Source organism: Condylura cristata, unplaced genomic scaffold (genome assembly GCF_000260355.1).
Source record: "Condylura cristata isolate star-nosed mole 26May11 unplaced genomic scaffold, ConCri1.0 scaffold00023, whole genome shotgun sequence".
NCBI classification, from domain to species: Eukaryota; Metazoa; Chordata; class Mammalia; order Eulipotyphla; family Talpidae; genus Condylura; species Condylura cristata.
This window is the reverse complement of record NW_004567124.1, coordinates 29,131,894-29,151,308: the sequence shown is the minus strand read 5'-3', so window position 1 is coordinate 29,151,308 and position 19,415 is coordinate 29,131,894. Positions and strand designations below refer to the sequence as shown.

General features: G+C 40.5%; 1 protein-coding gene across 4 annotated transcripts in view; it reads right to left on the bottom strand.

Moving 5' to 3' along the window:
• The window catches only part of MEIS2 (Meis homeobox 2), a 195,163-nt gene that overhangs the window by 123,046 nt on the left and 52,702 nt on the right, over positions 1-19,415 (bottom strand). For all 4 annotated transcript variants that reach the window (XM_004687934.2, XM_004687936.2, XM_012728684.1 and 1 more), the window contains exon 8: positions 10,654-10,799. In XM_004687934.2, the coding sequence (XP_004687991.1) occupies positions 10,654-10,799 (146 nt within the window). The remainder of the gene's footprint in view (positions 1-10,653; positions 10,800-19,415) is intronic.

Genomic DNA, 19,415 nt, shown 5'->3' with positions numbered 1-19,415 from the left:
AGTAGCCTTTGAGAATCTCTGAATGTAGATTCAAAGGGAGCCTTATTTAACATTGGGATAGAAACTGAATTGATAGAAATTACTCTTTTGTTGCAATGAGATAATTCTGTTATCCTCTCATAGGAGCCATCTTTCTTCACAGGGCTATAAAATAGCCATGGCACAGATGAAAAACTACTCTATCCGACCACCTTGGCCAGGATGAAAAGTGGCAGGCTTGTGAACTGGTTAACTTCCAGGATAGAGTCTATGGACAAAGAACAAAGTTGTCCAAATCTCTAAGAACTTGTTCCAAAGCTTTTGTAATCCAGGTATGTATGAAGTTTATTGTGCGGTTAGCTTACTACCATCCAATTCTTCCTCCTAAGTTTGGTTTTATAAACACCAAAAAATTACTTTCACTCATGAGGCCACTTAAATGGTGCTACCACATAAAGGATTCATAGCTCCTTTGTCCTTTCCTGACATGTCCCACACTAACTGTAGGAGGTGATCCTCATTCCAAACACACTAAGGTCACAAGAACAAGTGAACAAGTACAATATTTTTCTCTGAAGAGTGTTGGAACCAGACCCAAGCCTAGGTTTCACAGAGCTAAGATAGAACAAATTCATTATGTATATTGTATGAAAACATTAGTGAATATCATTTTATATCTGCATGATATTCTCCCTTTTTCAAAGGGCTATGTCTAATCTTAGCTAGCCCTCAACAGGACAGGTAAGAAATTAAGTCACTCAGAAATTAAGTCACTTCTTCAAGATATCTCAGGGCATAAAGTCTCGACTAAGATCCCAGCTGTCTCTGGTGTATATATTACATAGTCTTATAAGCTAGAAATTTTTTCTCTTTGGTCTAAGTATTTGTTTTTGTAACAAAGAATTAACAGATTGTCCTCACTGACTGCAGTTAGGAAAAGGACTGATTTTTTAATGAATTACGGTTTTTTAATGTCTGCTCCAATCATGCCCAACCACACAGATGAAGAAGAATTTAAGCAAAGTTCCCTTTCTATCCCACTGATTGCACATACGTCTCAGACAAGCAGAGGGCCATTTGGGCTAGACATTGACAAAAGAGTACAAGTATGTAAGGAAAAGAACTAGTAGGAACTAAATTATAGTATTCTTTAAACATTGCCCCCAAAAATTAACATACATACAACACACACACACACACACAAATTTAAAACTGTTTTTGCAAGGAGTCCCAGACGTGTACTGAAGGTCATATTAAAAATGGATGCCTTTGTACATGTCATACTTGATTTTCACTTAAATGTGTTAAGTGAGCTTAAAAGCTTCAGGATTTTGCAATAAGAAAGGTCTTCACCAAAATACCATCAAGTAATCAGTGGGATTTTGCCACCAGATCAAACTTTTGGTTCCTCAGAAACTAAATGCAAAACCTGAACTGAACCTGTAATTGACTAATAAAGATCTCAACATTGCTCACTCCCACTAGCCACTCTATTTAAATTCACTATAAGGCAGGGTTTAAAACAAGAGTAGCAATTCATGAGCTGCCTGCAGGTATCTTAAAATGCTGAAATGGAACCTATAACTTTTCACCATGGGGGGAAGAATCAGGCTGCTCTGACGGGGGGTTCCAACATGTCACCGAAGCTATGGGAATAATCCAGTGTTCAACTCTTCAATTGCTAAAAGCCTTTTTCTGTTTGAAAGACGAGGGTAACACCACCCCCAGTCCATTTGGGTTGTTTATTGTTGGCCTAAGATAGTGTCACACCATGTGTCCTGGGTAAGAAATAAGCCGTCTTACAATTGTAGTAGGACCAGAGTCATGGGATTTTCCAAATTGGTCATAGAATTACCAAATGTTTCCAGGTCAAGATTCATTCTCGAATATATGTAATATAGGAGAATGATGTAAGAAGCAATTCTACTAGAAAGTCATATTACAATGTGAATAACAGAATTATTAAAATTAACAACAACAACAAAGTTTGGTGCTAGCATGAACAAGGGTAGAAATTCAGGATCTGGCTGTTAGGTATCCGTAAATTGGGGGACAGGATAGCTAGAGGAGGGCTGATTAGTGGCTCATGTTAATTTTCTATAATGCTCAAAATAACTAGATAATAATGTTCTCTTCAATACTTGTCAGCCTTGAATACCATAATAATAATCTCTTGAGTTGTAATTTTTCTTTTTTGTGGACAATCAAGTAGATGCAACAAATATTCATGTTATCTATTATAACCAAGAAGTAAAACTATAGTTTAAGAAAAATTATCTGCCATTATATTGTGACTTGACAACTTATCCACTATTAGATAAAAACAACTTAAATTAGTTCTGGCAGATTTGGGACTTGGCAGTTCAAATTATGAATAGCAAATGTAAAAAGCATGAAAATGGCATTACTATTATGTTTTAAGAGGATAATACACCTTTAAAGGGTGCCAGTGATTACTCTGCATACTGTAAACAACTGCTGCCAATCAATTTAGAAAGTGGTACACAGCACATCAATGTAACACGGCGAATTCCATTCAACCAACCTGGTACTTCCCACCCAAGTCACTATTTCCTAACAGGAGCCGTGAGGATGGATATCATCTTCACACTTTATAATCTGTTCCAAATTACAAAACAGACTACAGCACAGAGAAGACAGGGTATTTCCAGGCATCCTCTGAAATCTGTAACTGTCTCTAAAATCAAAATTACTCCTGAATGATCAGGCTAGGGCATTTTCCTCTCTTGCAGGAAAGTGGAGGGACCGGGCATATTCTCATATCCCAGTTCAGGTGGCCTTTAGTTACCAGTAACTTCACTTCTCCACAGAACACACTTGCAAACTGTGGTCATGTGGAATGAAGAAATGGAAATTTTCTCTCTATGATCTGAATGAATATTCAGGGTTTCACTAAACAGCATTTAATGACACTCTATTCTTGGAGTTTTTAAATAGCTGAATATTCAGATATGCACATGCCTTCTACTTTCTTTTATTCAAAGGTCCTCAATTCTCCTTCTCCTGGAATTCTTTCACATATTTTGAAACAATTAAACCTAGGGTGATATTTTATGAAACTGGGTGCTAAACTTTGAGCTAATAATTATTTTAGTTTCTTTCTGATGGTAGTTTAATAAGCTAAGCATTTCATTCTCCATGCTTCAGTCTTCTCACTCAGTTACTTATTTTTAAAATGTGTCTGTCAGCTAGTAGCTAATAATCTGAGGCTGGATTTTCTTGATCTCTTTCAACTGAACTTTATCATAAGTGGAAGTGTCTGATACATTTCAGATGTCTTGACCATATGTTTTTGCATGGAGAGCACCACATATCTTATCACCTCCTGAATGGTCATTGCCACGGACACCATGCTGGAGACTTTACCTCAAAGTCTGGTGGACAAAAGAACACCTCAGGCTTTCATATGCAGAGTCCCTCACAATCCAACTCCAAACACCAGGTTGGGACTGTAAGTAAAAGGTTATGACACAGCAGCATGCAATTTTATTTTTCCTCAAGAGAGATTAAGTAAATTTAGTTGCAATTTTATTTCTTGTGGTGGAGTTTCTACGATTCAACACAACATTAAATTCTTGGCCTGTCTCTTTAATTTGAGAAATTGTAAAAACGACGACAGATGGCATGCAGAATTGACTTATGTCCTCTATTCTTTCTGAAGAAGGGAGAGCACAGAAACTTTGATAAAGGCAGAAGCTATAGCATGCAGGTCGCTGTTAAAATTATCTAGTGTGCCTAAGGATCAGAATGCTCAGGATTTCTGTTTCAGACATTATTTCAAACCAAGCACAGCAAACGCAGACTTCTCGGGAGAACATCACCCCAAACATCAGCACCCCTCCTGTCCTAATAAGGTCATGATGGATGTGCCATTAGTTAGAAACCTCACCAACCTTTGAAAATGCCACTCTTCCCACCCAAATCTGCTGCCCCCACCCCTCAAAATCTTTATGAAATGGGAAGAATACTCAAGCTCCCAGTTAATTGGAAACAGTGCAAGAGAAGAGGAATGCTTAGGATAGCATGTCCACGAGAAAATAAATCACCCGCATTGTTATTTAATGCATTGTGACATCATTTCCTGAAATTAAACAGAGATGACACCAATTCAGAGGATTTTCAGTATAGGGTTCCATTCAAATAATTCACAGATGTTTTCTCCTGGCAAGCAGAAAAACAATGCAGAGGCTAAGGCTGGGGCGGCCTCAATACGCGGCTGCCTGTGTGCTGTGCGGGAAGCTCTCTCTGCTGGTTGTTTTTCAGCAGTGTGCGCTGCATATGCATTTCCCGGTAACTACTTCCCGGCCCACAAGCCCTGCTTGTATTCAATGCACATCTGTATCTCTGAATGTGAAAAAGGCCATCTCTCACTGTATAAGTGAGGGCAACATTTTATATTTGGTATTAATTTGGCCTATAGCGATTAGTATTAAGTAGACTGATCTCCGAATAGTGAAGGCACTAATTTTCCAAGTAGAAATAACTAATGTCCATGAAATACTGTTTCGATTAACCATTCAAGGCCCTGAAAAAGATGCCTAATGATGGGAATTATCGCAGTATCTCCATGGTTACCCTGTGAAAATGGACAAGTAGAGAAATTGGGATAGAGATGAATGAGGCAGCAACATAACACCTCTCACCCTTGCTGACTTTGTGAGGTCCCAGGGGCCACAAGGAACTGCAAACCCAAGCAAAAGACCAAGATGCATGATCATCTGCATAGCACAGCTGACAAACTGACTGCATGACTTGAACCACACAACCACCAACCAACTATATTTACATTTCCCATTCTGTAGGTAAGACCACAGGTCGAATGGCTTACCTAAGGTCACAGAGCTCAAACCCAAGCCTTCTAACCTCACATTCAGTCACCCTCTGAAAAAAAAAAAATACTATGTTGTCCCCAGAGAGAATGAGGAAGCTGCAAACTCGAGATTCTGTTGACATACTGGAACCTTTGTGGTGAAGAAAGCATTCTCAACCAAATGCAGGACCTCTCTCCCACAGCATTCAGAGCTTTTCCACAGCCAGTTTCTTCTTCCAGCTCCCATGCCCTCAGGGACTGCCCTGGCTTTGCAAAAGACTCTGATCCACCACCAGCATTACTGTGTAACACTGTGGCTCTAGAAGGTAGAGTTTAAACTATGTTTTCTCCTACTGAGAGGCATTTGGAACTTCTTTGACAAGACTCAGTCTCTCCATCTCTCTCACACAATCCTGGGAAAATATGCAGTCATTTTGGTCGCTCAAAGCTTCCTGCTAACCATTCAATTAGATTAAAATAAGAATTGTAGTTACTTCATATTATGTACTTGCTATAGGAACTGGGGTATGGGGCTGAATGTTTTATTTTATTTGATGTCTGTAAAACCAACCCTTCTAGGATGGCTCAAGAGTTATCCTCATTTGGGGCCTCCCTGCTGGTGCAAGGGGTTAAGACACAACACTATGAAGATATCCGCAACCACTGCAGCAATAGTTCAATTCCTGCCCAGGGAGATAACCCACATGACACAGCAGACCTCTGCTGTTTTGCCTGCTGCTCCCCTCAGCAATGTATTTTGGTACATCAGCCTGTTCTGCTCCTCACTCTGTCGCTGGTGCATCCTCTCACCCCTTGTATCTCTGGCCTTTCTTGTATGCATAAATAAATAAAATAACAACAAAAAAGTTATCCCCATTCTAAAGATGCAAAAAATGAGACTTACAGAAAGTCACTGCTCAAACTAATAATAATAAAAATATTGACTGTGTTGCAGGTTCCAGGCCCTGTGCTCTTAACCTTGATATTGTGTTGGCTCACTTAAGAAAAGAAGCCATCTGGATGCATACAAAATGAAGAGAATCAGTTACAAGGCAAAACTAGCCAAAGCCTCCGTGTGCGTGTGTATGTGTCATTTACTGTCATCTGATCCTGATGAACTCACTGGTGAAGAGATACGAGTTTCTTACAATTTGGGTGCATGGTTTCTGAACTTTAAGACACATTTTCATCACCAAACACAGACCTTTTCAAAATCTCATTAAAAACAACCTCTACTAGGCAGGGAGTGAAACAAGCAAACACCTGAGAGGCAGATTTCATCTTTTCCTCATCACCAGAGATTTAGAGAGAGGACAAAGTATTTTGCCATTTAGTAAAGGCATTTTTAAAACCTGCAATTTCAAAAAGGCAGCATGATATTAGATCAGTTTTAGGTAAATTTGCTTTTGATTCTGCACACATATCTTTGAAAGAATTCCCACTCCTTTAAGAGTGAGCTTTATTCCTATGCTTTCAAATAAGAAAAACTTTAGTCGGAAACTGGTATGAGCAAGAGTGTCTTTGTGTGTGAGCACTTCCTGTTTTCATTCCACAATCAAATATATTCTTTGCAGCACAACTAGGGGAGCTCTTGAAGGTGCAAGTGGACATGCCTGAGAGCCTAATTGAGCACACTAAAGGCTTCTTGGTGTGGAGGAGTTTTTCATAGTTATGAATAAATTGTCAGTCTGGGTATTATTTTGCTATTTCTTTCTTTAACTATCTTTGAAGTCAAATAAAAACAGCTGTAATGGCAGGCTTACTTTTATGATATCATAATCTCTGTGTGTTAGTGAAAGAGATATACTTCCCTCAGATTTTCCCAAGTTTTTGCCACTGAGCATTTCAGCAAAAGCATATACATTTCCAACAGATTCTTTCTTCACTCTCACTGGAACCTTGGTCTGTGAAGCAGAAGCCAGGCAGAGCCATCAACCACTGGAAGAAGGGTTAACGGCAAATACAGTATTTTTGATATCTGAAGTTTTAAAACCCATGTGTGTGTGTATTATATCATATATTATGTATATATAACATATTACATATATATATGCAAATTCATATCCTCAAAATTGTTGTTAGTTTTTCAAGGGCATTTGTGAAATTGATCACTAGGAGCTAGAAATTTACTTAGCTTCAGATTAAGCAAACACAGCGTCTAACTCTATATATGATGATTCCTCAATTCCTCAAATTGTCTGGTTTTTTAAGTGCCATTTTGGAGTCAAGTATTTTCCTCATTATGATCAATTAGCTGCATTTTTTTTTTTTACCTTTTCCTTTAATGCTGGCGATGCACAGGAATTTCAGAGATTGTTTTAACTGTTGCAGTTGTAGTGGAACTTGTTCTTCCAAGAAAACTGAAGGTTAATGATTTTTGTCATATTGAGACTAAGACTTAACAATTGCTACAGTTAGCCTTTGTTGAGGTGGGGTTCTTTTTTCTCTGGGCCTTTTGAGGTATTCAGAATAGGTGACAATAGCTTGCAGTTGAGAACATATGTAGAGAGACCCCTGTGGCTTATTGGAAAAAGTTGCTCCATGCTGGTTGGGTGTTTGGAAAAAAAAATACAACCAGAGTTCTTTTATATTCTGCTCGTTAATGAATGCATGAATGTCAAAATGGGCCAATGGCCCATTCAGGGGGCAAAGCCTTAGCAGCCCCCTTCTTTAAGAACACATCCTGAGATGCAAAATACATTTGCTTAACAAATTAAAATAATGAGATAATTCAATTAGCTTCTTTTTTAAAAAAAGAAAGAAAAAAGGGTACATCAGGGATTATTGTAATACAAGAACAGGTCATACTGCACAAAGGGGAACAAACCAGTTTGAAATAATGTTAAAGAGACTAATAATGGAGGAATGCACATTGAATCATGCACTTGTAAAGAAATTTACATGAAATAATAATTTAGCCTACATCTATTTTCAGTGAGTTAGAGCCAACATTTCACTTTGAAAGTTGAAATTAATTAAATGACAGAAAAAAATATAGTGGGGCATCCCTATTTCCAAGGACTTCCTCATGCCTGTTAGTGCATGTAAGAAAAGAAGTCTAAATTAACATGTCACTAGTTAGGGGTCTCTATTCTTGGTTTCTGAGCCCAGAATTATAGCCGAGTAAATCTTTCAGCTCATTAAAGATTGGAAAGTAAAAGTTTTACAGGACCATCCTCATCAAAGTTACTGAACCTCTTCTCTGCAGTTGGGGTGAAGTCTGGATGAAGAGGGAAAAAATTTTCAAAGAGAAAGCAAGGAAAATTTCAGAAAGATACAGGGGAGGTGCAGAAAAAGCGGGGTCGAGGAGCAGAGAGAAAGATTGGGAGACAAAGCCAGTGAGCGAAAGCAATGAACAGGGCATGTTGTGAACGACAGTCATGGGGAGGAGAAAATAAAGCAGGTCGAGAAAGGTGAAATAAAAGGCGGGAGGAGAAACAAGGATGAACAAGAGGCAGGACAGATCAGTGCCCAGACTAAATGTTTCTGGGTAGAACTGGTCCTTTGAAAAAAATGGGGAAAATGGAAGGTCCAGAGAAGTAACTTAATGGACTTAACTGAAGTGCAGCCAGGACAGAGAAAAACCGAACCTGAAATGCCGGTTTCCCAACTACTCAGCTCAGGCTATTTGAGTCTTCTCTCTCCACTCTAAGGACAGGTATTAATTAAATCTTTGGTTGGACAGAGAATTCTGCACAAAGCCTCATGTACATTTAACTAGATGAAAGAAAGGACTTTCGGGGTGGGGATAAGTTGATTTGTAGCACCTGGCGGAATCAAGCAGCGAGTGCCCAGGAATCACTGACCACCCACAAAGGTTCACCAGTGGCCAGGGCACACAGTGGCTCATCTGACAGGCACAAGACAAGGCAGAAGGTCCAGCAAGGACTATGGACACATCCATGGGGTATTCAACTCACAGAACATGGGCAACAAGAGAGAGTAGGTTGCAAAGAAGGGTGCAAAGCATGTCTGGATTCAGCAAGGTTGGGGTGCAGGAAGTTTTACAGCAAGTAAAGAAAACAGCCTTGGCTTTTCCATAAGCTCCAGCTCACCCTTGAACACTGAGCATATGGATGGCAGGGATGCTAATATTTATATGCAACTGTTCAAAGCACTAATACTTCTAGCAAATTCATCACCAATGGTTGGGGACAAAGAAAGCCTCAGTTTCCTCATTTGTAAACAGAACTCTCAAGGGTTCTTCGGCTCTTTTGTGATTTGGGTTTTGATTACTGAGGGGTGGGAAACATGGAGATGTTTACCCGGAAAGCAACTGTCCAAGTCTCTATCTCTGACAGAGAGAGGGCGAGCATGAGAGACAGAGGGAGGAAACAAACAGGTAAGCAGCAGGCGCGCGGCACTCAGGCCACCCCTCCACTACTACCCTTCTTTGTTAGCTGCTACTCTAACCAAACAAACCTTCAGTTAAAAATGAGAAACCCCTCCCCTCACCTCACTCGACTTCCAAATTAAAAACATTTTACAGGTTAGTAAATCTCCAGCTGAGGTGATGTAGCAAAGAACAGCTGTGAAGTAATTTTGATAATGATGAGAATAATAACCACATGGCAAGGTTCAGGGCTTTGCTGTTGCAGCTTCAGTGCTCCTGAATAGATAAAAGTGATTAAATACTCCTGATTATCCCTGACCAATATGTAATGGATTTACAGCCCTTTCAATTAGTCAGTATTTGCTTAGGACTCATTATTTTGTCTTTGGTTAAGTAATCAGCCCCGAGACCGCATGTTCTGTCTAATTCCTCTGAGCCGAGTCAGTGCAGGGCCCTGACCTTTGAAATGGCCGTAGCTGCAAGGCAAGAATAACCACTACCACGGCAGCCTGGCCTCGTTGGTTCTCCCAGCTAATCCTGACACCACAGCCCGGATCGATACACCTTCGTTTGCTACTAATGTCCTTACATCAAAATGGCCGATTTAGGAATGTGAATCTATCACTTCGCCCTCCCCTCCATCGCTCCACCCCTTGCCCTTTGTAGCTCAGCTAGAAGAACAAGCCAGCAGCCACCACCATAAATAAAAGTGGAACCTTGTCCTGGACCCATGACACTGTAACTAATGTCATTCAGCATGGCAACACACAAGTTGGAGAATCAAAGAAGACCTTCAGCTTTCAATGTGCTACTCTATTTTTAAGCATTAGCCTAAATAGAATGGCCTGAAAACAATATCATAGCAAAAAACGGCCTAGGGAATCCTTACCGCTTTCCCAGATTTCCAAATGAACAGTAAAGTATGAGTGCCTGGCTCCTCTGTAAAATACGTATTGAATTTGGGGGTGGGGGGGTGTCACGAAGGTCTCAGAAGAGACAGTGTACACCCACACATAAAACCCATAGCAAACAGGAAAACAGAGACAAATTGTGACTTTAAACAATGTTGCACATAGTTGATCTTTTCCCAGAAGTAGACAGGGTTAGTTCATAAGATAATGGGCTTGAATAGCTACAAAAGAATCTTTCGTTTCCACTTTACCAACAAAGGCATGACAGCACCTAAACCCCTTCTCAGCTTGTCACATAAACACACGACATGTTTGCAAGCTGCTTAAAAATAACAAAGTTACTCTCATTGACTGTTCAGGGTCTTGGGGCTGTTGAAGGAGGTCCACTCTTGGACTAGGAAGACAAAAAATCTACTCCTTTGTACAGGGTGCTCTCGGATGGTGAGAACTCATCATCAACTGTTCTGTTAGCCATCCCACTTTAAGGAAGGGAAACTGGGCACCTTATTTTTTAAAAATCTAAACGTGCCCAGTGGTCACTTGCTAGGAGAAGGCAAAACAACACAACTTTTTACAATTTCTCTTTCATCTTGACTTACTGTGAGATGCTGGAAGAGCCACGCTCTCATGATATTTGTTGCTACTTTGGGGAAAATGCCTCTTTTCTTCTGGCGTTTTTTGTCCTTGTCTGGATCATCATCGTCACCTGTGCCAGGTGAAGCTACACTGTTGTCTAAACCATCCCCTAGTAGAAAGAAATGAAAATACATTAGCGAAAACACCGAATGAGTGCCAACAACAATGTGCAGCTAATGATGAGCTCAGCTAAGCTTGTTGAAAGAAATCCATTAAGCGGGTATATTCTCTTTCATTAAAGTATAATTGGAGACACAAATATGTAAAAGACAAAATTAAACCAGGGCTCTTCAAATGTTAATTTTGTGTGTCTCACACTCGCCCATATCATTAATTCAATTATAATTGTGCGCTTGACACAGTGCAGTAGCTCTTTGTCAATTATGGAATCCAATGTGGGAAAACCGCCATCAGAAAACCCATTCAGTGGAAATGCATCCCCATGCCCATAGTGAACACATACTGTAGGGTAATCAAGTTAAATGTTCTGTAGTCTATATATTCTAGGCTGCCTGCATAGGTGACAGTAACTGTGTCACTGTTCATTGCACATAACGCACTGCCTGCTCAGACCCTCCTAGAACTGTCACCTCCGAAGCACGCACACTCACATACTCCTCAGATGACCCAGCACTCCGTATTTGCATGACATGAAAACTTTTAGACCTCTGTACCGATGATCATTAACATTAAGAAAAAAGAAAACGATACACATCAAGGTAGAGTGCTCACTTAATCAGAAGTTTCTATCAACATCTTTCTCTTCTGTGCTTTTCTCTGGCATTAATTGTGCATTAGCAAAAATCATTTACTTTTAACAGTCATAGTTATTTTTTCTTGCCCTCCAGCAAAAATGCCTTGAAAGCCTGCCTGGAGGGCATCTAAATTATGTATCTGAAAAACTCTTCTGGCAAGGCATTGCAGGACCCCTACTTTCTTAAAATTCATACGAGCACGTCTCCCTGTTTTTGGGAAGGCATCAATCAAGAGCAGCAATATATGCCATATCCCTACATTAATATTTGAACTAATAACTTTAAAAAAAGGAAAGAAACAAGATCCGACTTGTGGCATAATCAAATGCAAAATAAATGAAGAATACGGGGGACAGCACTGGGGCTTTATAGATGGCTGTGTTTTCCTTGCACATCATTAGCCTGGAGCCACACGAAAGAGGAAAACAGAGAAGTGGAGAGTTTATGCTCCCTGCTGGTGTTTAAGAAGCCGGGGTCCTGGAAGGACATCTGGGAATTGCGCTGAGATGGGGGTTTTTGTAATTTAAGAATAGACATTCATTAGCAGTAAATGCCATAAATCCCATGCTAAGTAAAAACCTTGTCCAAGAAAGCCTAAAACAATAAACTCTGTGCTCAATGTAGCCTGAGCTAGACGCTCCAGAGCTTCCCGGGGAATGTTAGAGATCCACCAGCTCCTTTCCAGACCTGCTCCCTCCTCTCGGATTGGGCCACAGCACAGACATCCAGCCCACTGGGCCCCCTCGCTTTATAACTTCTGGGTTTGTTCCTGGGCTTCCCTGTACCTGTTCTTTTCCTTTCTCACAGAAAAAAAAAAAAAAAAGCCTCAACCTTCTTTGACCAGAGAAGCAGAAAAGCCACAGCAAAGAGCTAGCAGATTAATTTTATTGACATTTCCATTTTCACTGCAATGCGATACCCTCCATCACATGGAAGAGATGACCCTCACTATTTACAGACTGACAGGCCACTTCATTACAACCACCCTGCCCCAAGGCAAAGCAGCTCCCTTCCATCTGCCCAAACACTAGAGCATGACCCCGAAGTTGCTGTTCTCTTTTTCTTTGCCGTCTGTTATGACAAAAAAAAAAAAAAGAAGGGACCCCAAATAGTCAAAGGACTAATCAGAATACATGGAAACAAAAGGCATTTAACTTTTTGAATACTGGATGCATGGAGTCCGATCTTCACATGCACACCCCTATACACTGGGTTGGGGGGGTCACTTGCACAAGGGGACACACACACACACACACACTCACGCTCAAGCAGGGACATGCGTGCGTGCTTGCTTTCCATCGTGCCAAGGAACTGCTGCAAGGCAAATTCTCACCCACACTAATGGCTTCTGACTGCTCCTTGGCAACCCTAGCATTTTAACCTGGGTGGATGTACTCTCCAAAATACAGACACCGGAGCGATCTCATCAGCTGTTCATGTGACACAGATGGAGAGTGGCTATTAGGAGCCAGGCAGTGGGCCTTGGGGATCTGAGGTGCTGTTCTGTAGCCTGAGGCAATTCTGAAAAGCAGTACCCGGAGATGAGGAGGGGAAAAAAATCCACACTGCAAGTGCAAGTTTGAAGTCAGTCAGTCTGTCTGTCTACTACCCTGGATAAAGATATCTTTGTTTCTTAATATGAAGTCTATGTGGGCTCACTGGATATACATTTCAGATAATGTATGTGTGGAATGACTCTTCCTTCAATGTCTTCCAAATATAAAAACACACGCTGTAAACAATGCCTGTGTGTATATATTTCTTCCTGAGCACATATGGTTTCTGTGTATATGTTTAAGCTGAAATTGTCAGGATTTTGTTAAAATATCATTTAGCTTTTTTGATAGATTTTTGAATATACTTATTTTAAAAGGTTAATGGCTTAATTGAAGGAAATTCAATGAAAAAAGGCACTTGCCTTTTTAACCCAATCAATGACCTTAAAAATAAGAGACAGCATTTCCACAGGGCATTTTTTTCTTGCTTAAAAAGCAAAGAAGACCTGTAACACCTTCAAACTCTGTGATTCACAAGTGTTAGTTAGCTCAAGAGAAGAAAGTAACTAGATTGAGCATCTTTTGATGGCTGGCTAAAACTGGAGAAGAGAAGAACATTGCATGAACTTTACTATAAGAGAGTGTAGTTCATATAAATACTGTAAAATATTTGCATTTGGATCTAGTATAACAAATAACTGCAAAGGAAAATGTGCCCATCTTCATATTAATAACATATTTTTAAAGTTCGTATTAGTGTTTATACCTCTATAAAAGGAACGTTCTTTTCTAAATAGACAATAAATACCACAGGTTTTTCTTCCAGTGGATTATGAACCAACTCCAGCATAGAGGACTAACCAAAAGCAGGAAGAAAATGTCTAAAATGCAACTGTGTGATTTGCACCTTCATGTTGTTTGCTTTTTAGTCTTAGTGTGGACTTCTCTTGTTTTAAGGCTGTGAATGTGTATGTGTACCAGCACTCATGCATGCACCAGAGAAGGTATAGGAGTGAAGGTGGTAACTCTCAGTGGCCAAAGTTAGGATTCCAAGTGTGGAATTCTTGAGGGCAGAAACTGTTGATCATCTTTTTATCCTGTGCGTGCACCTCATTGTCTGACCTGCAGAGGACACCCATTGAGTGTCTGATGAATGAATGAATGAGGACCCTTCCTTCTTTATACCCACTCCCAGGCTAAATAACCACACTCCCTATGGTTCTTCCCAGGAACAGGCCTGTTGTCTGTAGTGCCTGGGTGAGTTGCCTGTAAGCACAGTCACTTCAAAATGTGCCAGGAACTCAATGCCCAGTGGGGCCTGTCTGAGGGGTTGAGCCACAGGCCATTCCATGAGCACAGTCACCTCTGATGAGGAAGGCTAAATGGAGACATACTGGGAACTTGTTTATTTACTTTTTTAAAGGTTGCTAATCCCTTTAGGCACAGTTTAAGTTTTGGGTAGAGATACTCAGAAGAGCTATGCATTCCTGAAGCAGACTGTCTATGACCATGAAACTCTGAAGTGAGTTAAATCAACAGGGAGGACAGGACCTTCTTAGCTATAGCCAGCTACTTCGACATGAATTTGATCTCCAGCCAGGAAGGGGACCCACATGGCGCAGCAGACCTCTCCTGTCTTACCCACAGTTCCCCTCAGCAGTGTATTTCAGTAGATCTGCCTGTTTTGCTCCCTACTCGGTCTCTGGTGAATCCTTTTACTCCCGCCCTACCCCCCCAACACACACACTCTGGCCTATACCCCAATTCTTGTATGTATAAATAAATAAAACTTTATATTAAAAAATTAAATCAATAGGGAGATGCTTAATAGCACTCTTCCCTAGACCTCATCTCAGACTAAATGAATCAAAAGATCCTAAAGCAAGGACAAGGAACTTGTATTTTTTTTTTTTTTAAGATTTATTTATTTGTGCATACAAAACTGGGGTACAGGCCAGAGACTCAGGGGTGGCGAAAGACTTCACCAGAGACAGAGTGGGGAGCAGAACAGGCAGATCGAAGTACACTGCTTAGGGGAGCAGCGGGTAGGTCAGGAGAGGTCTGCCACACCATGTGGTCACCTCCGGGGCAGGCGGGAATCGAACTCATGCGGAAGTGATTTCAGCTTCTTAGTGCAGTGCTTTAACCCGCTGTGCCACCAGGGAGGGCCAGGAACTTGTATTTTTAACATGTTCCTTGGGTTAGCTGACACAATTGGACTAGCACTAGTTCTTAAACTGGCTTTTTGAGTTCATTGAACTAGATGATCTTCTCATTTGAAATAAGAGGCACCCTTAGCAGTAGGAAGGCCCAGGTGTTCTCCATCACAAGTACCAGTGACCACACTGCAGCCCCACTGAACTAGTGGTGAGGGAAGAAAAGCTGTAGATTGTTTGTTCTCAAAATGCAGTGGCATCAGCAGTAGTGAGTAAATTGTGAAAAATGCAAACTATAACACCCAGCTTAGACCTATGGACTCTGGATTTCCAGGGGTATGACCGGAATGTCTCGAAGCGCCCCAAGTAATGAAACTCAAGTTTGAGAGCCATTGCAGTTCAACACTGAGAAGATCCTCTTAGGTCTCTATCCACAGGGTTGGTTGACAGAGGCCTGAATCCAATCACTGAGTCCTTCTCCTGGTTTAAGACTCTGAAGTATTTTGAGAGCATCTCTTGCTGGATTTACACCCATACTCTAGAGGAAGTCACACATACTTCCCATAGCTGAGCAGACTATGCTCACAGCAGGGTATTGCTCTGGAAAGCAGCCCCATTTCTACACCTACCTAAAAGAGCAATACTGAGAGAGTCTAGTTGCAGGAGACTAAATCCTGGGAGAGCATGGGTGTAGGCAACATCCAGATCCCCAGCTGTGTAGCCAGTGAATCAAATGATACGGGCACACTGTGTGAGGGGGTACTAAGATGAGTCTAAAGCAGAAATTCCCAGTCCATAAAATGCTTGATCATAAAAACTACCCAGGTAAAAAAGATCTCACTTGCTTTCACTGTCTAATTGGAATATTGTCTAATTCCTTTGAGCCAAAATTCTGTCTATTTTTTAGACATTAATTACTTGATTTGGAACAAAGGAATGATAGAGATGCTGTGCTATGGCGAGTTTGATAATGTGCAGAAGTGGCCTTCTGGTCCTGTCAGAAATACATACAGGGTATGACTGGGAAGGACCTGGAGCTGGTTCAGGTAAGTTCAGGTTCCAACAGAAATGTGCAAAACCAGTCAATACCTTTAAGGCTGTGGATATATTCAGCACAGCAAGCATTTTTGAGATGCAGGGTATTTTAATAATGAGTTTATTGTGGTCCAAGTGGAGACCCTTATACAGACAGCACCAAACTGACTTTCAGAGTACACAGGTAGCACAAATATTTGAAAAGTCACTTCACGCTCAGGATCTTGGGGGCTTTGAGGCCATCACAGTGCAGTACTAGTAAACACTTCAAACAAATGTGCTTAAAGTGACAGAGTCTCCTCCCTCAAATTCAGTTTTTAAAAGACAGGATAAGGTTTCTGTGACATTTGGCATCTGTCAAATAATAAATATCTAAAACTGGCCTCTCAGTCACGCATCTTTAGAGAATTAGGACCAATGAGCATGTGTTTGGGTTAGCATTTGTACTTATTTTGGGTAAGTTGGTGATACTAATTCTCACTTCTCCAAGTTTTGGACCAAGTTGAAATCTTTAAATATTTCATTCATACAAAAATACATATTAAGTAAATAAAAATGGGTATATCATTGGGAAACTAAGGCTTTTTCTCTCTCTCTTTTATAATAATAGAACCCATTGTGCTAATTACTAGTTCTATTTTGTACAAGGTAAATTCACTGACTTCATCCTCACAGATGCACATATCTTCCCAGGAATCTATTTTCAAGAATGAGGTATATTCATGAATACCCATATGTTATATATGTGATTATAAGCCTATGTGTATATACATGAAATTAAAGTTTATTTTTAATAAGTCACCTACTTATACAGTGTCCATATAATTCAGATATATAGAGAGCATGTTTTTGTCTGTAACCATCTATACAGACACAAATTTATAGTTTTGAAAATATTTTTCTCTAATGTTAAATAGGGTAAGTCCTCTCCTACATCATTTCTCTCTCTAGAATACAGGCTCCTTCGCTTATCAATACTCTTGTCACTTTCATTATCACCATTATCATAAATATTTTCCTTGGGCATTCCCCATGTTTCTAGTATTTAGGAAGAATGAATGAAACAACTACTATTATCAACACCATTTTACAGATAAGAAAACTGAGGTTTAAAGAAATAAAGCAATTGTTCTAGTCCACAGTCAGTGCCAGAGTGGCCCCTGTCCTGCACAGCTATCCGCCAGCCTCTCCCTTGAACTGCTGGGGGGGGAAAGAAGATGTGAGAAGTGAAGCTAGATTTAGACCAGGCCTCACTGCTCAAGAAACAAACCCAAGGAGTAAGATCTTGTATAATCAAATTATTTTCCAACGAGATGCTGGATGAAGGTACATTTAAAAGAAAATATGAATCACAAAACAAGCAGATGTACACTTTTACACAAGTGGATATATTCAGTATCTATAGCGTCATTACTGCTTCCTGTGGAGCTAAAGTTCAAATTAAATGATTTTGAAACTGGAACATCTATTAAATTTTAAAGGTTTTTTCTGAGTCAGAAGATGTTTCAAGGTCCATACCCTTATTTCTTTCCCCTTGACCTAGAAGTCCCTTTCTATCCATTTTTTTCTGCCTTGTCCCTTTTCCATTCTATTTTGCACTGGCAAACTTCTATTCAACCTTCAAAACCCACGACGAAGGAACCACTTCTATGACTTCCTTCAGTTTTTGTGAAGTTAGTGTGTTATATCCTCTACTTCTCTGCTATATTTACTTTTCTGCTTAACAACTTATCTGTTTACTAATTTGTCCTGTTTGATTGAACTTTCACAAGGCAGAAACTGTCTTATTCATTTCCTATTCCCAAACCTTGACATGATAAACACTCAAGTGATAGAGAATGGACAAATTAGCAGCAAGACCTTTCGCCCTGTCATTACACTATGACAAAATACTCTGCTTTGAAGAAAGTATCCATGAAGGCGATTCCCCGTCTCTCAAACCCTGCTGCAGTAGCTCACAGGTCTTGGGATCATTACTCCCCACTCTCTACGCCATTATGGGATTAGATGGATTAGGACCTACTTTTTTACTGTTCACTGTCCCTCATTCTGCGCATGGTCTTCTTCAGAGATGATCCATACACACCTGAGTTGAAACATATTTTGTATATTGTTCATAAAGTGTTCTCCTCAAACCTGCTCTATTCTGCTGGGGAAGCAAGAATGCACGGGAGATCAGGCCACCCATAGCCTGGGTTATTCAGATTACTTATAAACATGACAGTTCTTTCCAAATGAAGTATCGTGTAGCCATGGAACTGCAACACACGCCTCCCTGTGAACTCATTTGCTGTCATAGTTTCTTATGCTTTTCCTTCTTCTAATATAGTATATTGAAACAGGATTATAAATGTACCAAGAAACTAAAGATGTTTTCTTTCAGGGACTACCTTCCAGGAGTTTAATTTTAGGACATCCCACCGAGAAACCTGCGTCAAGGTTTTTAATGAGATTTTTAAAAAACCACATATATATGTGTATATATTTTCATGTATACACACACACACACACACACATATGAAAAGCAAAGCTGCCTTTGCCTAGCTCTGTTTTAGGCTATCTCCTTGCAAAACTTGCTTTCCAAGAACCATCTCAAAGTAATCTTTTTCCACAAGCAATTCACCTTTTTTTCCACATCAAATCTGGTTGGGGGGGGGAGGAGAGGAGAGAGGGGAAGCTGCAGACTCAGAAATGTGGGGAGGGTGAGGGGCCAGAGGTGGGGTGAGGGGTCAGCAGTGAGACCTGCTAATTACTGATCTCTTTTACTCTCCTGCTGTGCTTAACTGTCTGGACATGTTAAAGTGAAATTTTTCTGTGATTTTTCAAGTGACTAGTTCATGGCCCACTAGCATGGAGGAAAGCAGAAAAGATGAAATGCTTTCGTTTACATGCAACATTTACTAACTGTGTGGGTTTTCCGACATTAAAGAGAGGACAGTGACCCAGGCCACCTTTTTCACACTCAAAAGAGCACTGAAAAAACAAGTCTTCATCGGCTTACCTCAGGCTTCCCTAGTCCTGAACACCCTCCCCCCCGGGGTAAGAGCAGAAAGGGAAAAAAAGAGGGGATTTTATGCTCCTTTCTCTTCAACTTTTCAGGCGGTATAAGCAGCATTTAGCAAATTCAGCCCCAAATGGCTCCAAATGCTCAGAGCTGCAGGGGCTCATTCTTTGTTATCCTCCCTCTATTTACACAGGATTTACGCAGGCTCTCCACTGAAGAGACCAAAAGCACTTCCATTCTCACTGGCTGGCCCCGGACTGTGGCCAGGGCAGCTACACC